The sequence below is a fragment of the Protomyctophum bolini genome (assembly GCF_963924005.1).
Source record: "Protomyctophum bolini genome assembly, chromosome: 2".
NCBI lineage: Eukaryota > Metazoa > Chordata > Actinopteri > Myctophiformes > Myctophidae > Protomyctophum > Protomyctophum bolini.
The window spans coordinates 6,637,682-6,643,112 of record NC_137863.1 but is presented as its reverse complement, the minus strand read 5'-3'; the positions used below and the strand labels follow the sequence as shown (position 1 = coordinate 6,643,112).

The following is a 5,431-nucleotide window of genomic DNA, read 5'->3' as shown; positions in this document are numbered from 1 at the left end:
AGTCCAAGGCATGCAGAAAAGCATCTCATAACAAAGTAGGTCGAATGTTTAGGCCGATGGGTTAGAGCAGCACAACATGAGCAGCATATGTGGCACAATGGACCCGAAATTATACGAACTCAAACCATTCAATCACATCGAGCAAAAACCCCTATTTGGGGCTTTGCTTTCGACACTAACATTTTGTAGTGTGGAACTCGCCATATGTGATAAACACAATCAGAATAGCATTTTGAGGTGGTGTGGTAAGAGTGTGGTAGGATTTGTGTGATTTTGAGGTGTTTAATTAAAGCGTCAGTCTTTAATAATAATCTGAATCAGTATTCAATAAGGCTGAGGATACAACATGTATAGGAAAACGAGACAAGGGAGACCTTTTATTATGTTATCTGTCCTGTGTGCAATAATTACTACATATCCTGTAACATCAGCACAATTGTGAGGATAGTGTGAAAATGGAATGCTTATAAAACCCAAGACTGAAAAACAGAACCCTAATAGTAGATTTTTCCTGGGAACAGTTAGCTACAGTTAGAACAGTTAGCTACAGTATACTGTAGGTGAAGCGGTGAATGTTTATGTTTGTTTGTTTTTTCACATTTTTTAAAAACACATTCAAATTTCAAATAACAAAAAGCCCTGCACAGCAGTGCACACACACAGTACAATAAGCCCTAGAGAATCTGATGTTGATACTGTAATGTATGCCCAGACATGCACAGCATCCATATTCTGGGGGGAACATTAGCCAAAAATAGCTGATCTACGAGCTCACAATGTGTCACAAACCAATCCAATAGCAAGCACCATGCATACTCAAAATAGAAAAATTAAAATAATATGTTTTCTTTAAATCATCTGCGGTACTGCTTAAATGCTACAGCACTGGTTCTGACTGGTTCTGTCACATCATTTCTGGCAGTGTCCTGTAATTACTAATTTCTGAGTAAATATATTTAATTGGTTCTCCAGACAACTGGGAAAGGATATTCAGCCAGTTCCTGTTTAGCAATATTTGCTTGCTCTGAAGAGACAGGGGCCCTTAATTCCTTCCCACCAAAGACAGATCCTTAAGGCTAATAAGGCAGGTATGGTTGCTGCAAAAATAAAGTATATGCCTACTGATAAACTGGAAGTCTCCAACTTCCTCATGTTTCAAGAGATGGCTCAACGAGATAATCTCCATTGCTAAACTGGGACAAATTCGTCATGGCGGACAGAGTACACAAGCTAAGTTCCAAAAAAATGTGGATGCCATTCCTTGCAGTACTTGACACTAGTTGGACAGTGGTACCTTTATGTAACTCTGAGTGTGTACAAATCAAGACAATTGTACAGTGTAGATTGAAAGACATACAGTGTACATGTACAGTGTAGATGAAATTTATGAAAAAGGGTATCAAATGGGCTTCTGTGGCCACTAGGTGATCTAATGCATATCAAAATGAGTGTCCTTGATATTAAAAAGATTGAGTCACTGCTGCATAGTTTGCTGCTGTGTGTTTGTGTGTGTACCACGTGCACACATCATTCGTTTATACTGTGGTGCAGAGCACTACTGCAGCACCACATGAACCTGTTGTTCTGTTTTAGAACGTCTTGGTTTCCCTCTAGTGGTGCATCCAGGCATCGGAAAACCTACTTGTTCGGTCTCAATTGTTTGATTAATCTAAAATTCACCTGGCAGCCTGTACAGTGTATCTTTGTATGTCTGCTGAAACGCTCGTCTCATTTTCGATCCTTAAATATCAACCTGGTCTCTTATATTCTTCAGATTAAGAACAATTATACACACCAACATCATGTCAGACATTCATCGGTTTGTGCCATAGTTTGTGCCATAGACAAGAAAAAAAGAAAACTCTCCAAAGTCAGTCAGTTTATAAAGCTTAAGGTTTAGAGATCAGAACCCCCCCCCCCACACACACACACACACACACACACACACACACACACAACTTTGGAAATCCAATCCGGGTCACCAATGTAACGACCGGGATTCGATACGAATCCGGGTCTCACACGCTGTTGGCTTTCAGGCACGTTTGGTCTTCAGGCAGAGGCTCTCTAAGGCAGCAACTCCACTGCTACAATCAACCCCTTTGACCTTCCCCTCAACCCGGGAAAACCAATTTGGGTCACGGTACCAATGTAACGCCATCCTGGGTCTCCCGCACGGGGAAAGGACAGTAGCACAAAGGGGAATCCCTCTGGCCCTGGGGAGATATTATTAGTCTTTTGGTCTTCAGGAGCTCAGCCACTGAGACATCTGCTACAGCGACATCCGTGGAAAGAGAAAAGGCTTTCAGCTCCTCATGCAGGTATAAGTCTGTTCTGATGACCGTTCTTGCCTCTTCTTGCCTGTCTCAGGACTCCACTTCCCATGATGCTTTGTGGCTTTGGACGGCCACCTGGATATGTACTATATGACCACTGGTTCTCAACACCAAATGGACCTGTAACTCTGGGAGTGTACAACTGAAGCCAAATGGACCCTTATGTCCCTATACTGTAACTCTGAGAGCGCACAACTGGACCCTCATTTGGCTACATTTGTACACTCTCAGAGTTAAAATTACCCTTATGGATCCATTTGGTTCCATTTGTACACTCTCAGAGTTAAATTAACACTGAGGATTTTACAGTGTAGATTGGCGTCCCAGAGACAGGGTCTAATGTGGTCTAATGCATCACAAATTGGGGGTCCTTGAAATAAAAAAATAGAAAGCTTGCGCATCGCTGCAGAAGACTCATGTGTCAGTCAGTGTCTGAGCCTGAGGCCTCCGCCTCGTCGGCAGAGGCGCTGAGGGCAGGGTAGGGTTTGGGCTGGTCCAGGTTGATGTAGGTGACACTGCTCAGGCTGATGTAGTGCTCCCCTTCCAGGTAGGACTGGATCTCCTGCACCTCCTGCACCAGGCTGTGGAAGTCAGGTCTGCACTCTGGCTCCGGGTCCCAGCACTGGAGCATGATGGAAAACCTGGTGGAAAACAGAGTGAGTGAGTGAGTGAGTGAGTGAGTGAGTGAGTGAGTGAGTGAGTGAGTGAGTGGATTAACAAATTAATTGTAAAGAGTGGATTAATGAAATTAATTAAAGGTGGTGTAAGTGATCACATTTATTGGTTAAAACTATTTGCTCTCATGCCCTTATGTTTCTATGTATGTAACTGTATTTTATTTTATTGTGTTATGTCAAATGTGTTGCAATCATAGACTGTAAAAAATATGGACAAAGCGGGTCTAACATGAACGTAAAATGAAGCCTGTCAGTCCTTGTATTGTAAGTCGCCATCTTTCTAGATCCGTTTGGGCCCAGTTGGCCATTGGCTGCCCCAGACAACGAGGCAGGACTTCCCCCCTTCTTCTCCGTTGGTTTTTATTTTGACTCGAGTGGGAGGGGAATCCCGATCATGGGGCTATGGGTTTTTCTTCAAAGTATTTGTCCGACTGCCCCCCTGGTTGTAATGTGTTGCATATGTACAAGGCCGCTGGGTCGCAAAACACATTTCTGTGCAAACTGACTATAAAGTTAATCATATCATTAAACAAAATGTGTGAAACTAAAGGAAAATATAAAGCTCTATATTCTCATAGTAATCATTTCTTTCCAGCTCTTCAATATCTGGGTTGCCAGTTCATCCATTCGGGAGAGAGAACCCATCTATCAGCATCAAATGTATAGTGTTCCAGTTCCAATTTTGTCTGCCGATTTCTTTGTGTCATCACTTCAAATTTCCTGCATGAGTTCTTTCTCCTAATTGGATAAAATTGGTATCCATGGCTGAAAATGCATTTTCTGTTCACTAAAGAGCTGGAGAGATGGGGAGACTCCTGTTGCTGCACTATAGCAATGATTACTATTATCAGAATATAGAAATGTTTAACACTTATTTTGACAAAAATATATCACTTACAGTACCTTGAATGAATGAATAAGCTAGGAAGGAAGTAATAACAGGGTAGTCTATCATCACTGTCCGGCAGAAAACTTGTATCTCCATTTTTCAACTCATGTTTGTTTTTGTAAATTAATGCCGTACATCATCATACAACAGTGTCACAAAAAGTAACAAATATAGATTGGGTTTATAAGTCTTGGGTTTTATGTAATACTTTTCAATTAATGACCAAATGATAACTACATTGGATCCATTCCATTGGATTCCATTTCCTGAAAAGGAACTGTTTTGGACATACAAGGTTTCCTCCCGACAGCAACGATATGCTGCAGTGGCATCGTGTGTGTGTGTGTGTGTGTGTGTGTGTGTGTGTGTGTGTGTGTCTCTTACAGAGCATGTGGACAGAACTGGGGCTGCAGAAGGCGACGTCCCTTCAACAGGTAATGGGTGATGTCATAGGGGTCCACGTTAGGATAGGGGCTCGCACCTCTGGTCAGAAGCTCCCACATCAGCACCCCAAACGACCACTGTGATGGGCGTTAACAGATAGAGTATATCATTTAAATACAGAACATGCTTGGGAACATTTTATTTAATATAAGTGGATTACATAAACCTACCACATCAGACTTGGTGGTGAACTTCTGTGTCTGCAGGCTCTCAATGGCCATCCACTTGACCGGGAGCTTCGCCTTCTTATGGTCTTGAATGCTGTAGTACTCCTTGTCGAAGACGTCCCTCGCCATGCCAAAGTCTGCAACCTTCACTGTGAAGTTCTCATCCAGCCTGCAACAACCACCCATGTCACAGGAAATGAACCACCAATCACTCACCTGTCTTACAAGTTACAATTTAGTAATTTACTTTTTAGCAGACACTTATCCAGAGCGAGATCATAATAAGCAGAGTAAGCTTAAACTGTAGTTGATAAACAACAAAGTAAATAATCACATAAATGGAATGCAGAGAGAACAATGTACTACTAGTGCCTAAAAGAAAGAAAAGGATATCAGCTAAACAATGAACCTGGCATCTGTCATCTACAAAATAAAACTATGACAAAAAGTCAAACAAGATATCACTGCATAGTGGACTAGCATCAATTGAAATCAAACCAACCTAAATAATACGGTTATATAGTCTATACTCCTTCTATTCAGACAGATTTGACAACAAAAGCCTTTGTCAGCTTTGACTGACATTCTCAAAGTGTGTGTGATTCACACTCACATGCAGTTACGTGCTGCCAGGTCTCTGTGCACAAACTTCTTCTGGGCCAAATATTCCATCCCCTTGGCAACCTGTAGCCCAAAGCCGATCAAGTCCTTTACCGTTGGGTTCTGTGGAAGAAACGTGAAACCATGAAAATGAAAAACCTGCATATCAAGTTGATCCCATTACAATTTTTCTGAATCTGCACAAAAGTGATGTTTCAAGGACCATTAAATAACGAGTTTACAACTCATAACCCTACAATTGTTTGAACTCAGGTGGAATATCCATCTATTAGAGGCACTTATTATGAAACATAACAC

General features: G+C 41.7%; 1 protein-coding gene across 4 annotated transcripts in view; it reads right to left on the bottom strand.

Moving 5' to 3' along the window:
- Window positions 1–364: 364 nt before the first annotated feature.
- LOC308330374 (macrophage-stimulating protein receptor-like) overlaps window positions 365–5,431 on the bottom strand; it is a 22,684-nt gene continuing 17,617 nt past the window's right edge. For all 4 annotated transcript variants that reach the window (XM_080785220.1, XM_080785222.1, XM_080785221.1 and 1 more), the window contains 4 exons: window positions 5,127–5,236; window positions 4,517–4,682; window positions 4,287–4,423; window positions 365–2,977 (listed from right to left, as the gene is read on the bottom strand). In XM_080785220.1, the coding sequence (XP_080641346.1) occupies window positions 2,758–2,977; window positions 4,287–4,423; window positions 4,517–4,682; window positions 5,127–5,236 (633 nt within the window). In that variant the 3' untranslated portion in view covers window positions 365–2,757. The remainder of the gene's footprint in view (window positions 2,978–4,286; window positions 4,424–4,516; window positions 4,683–5,126; window positions 5,237–5,431) is intronic.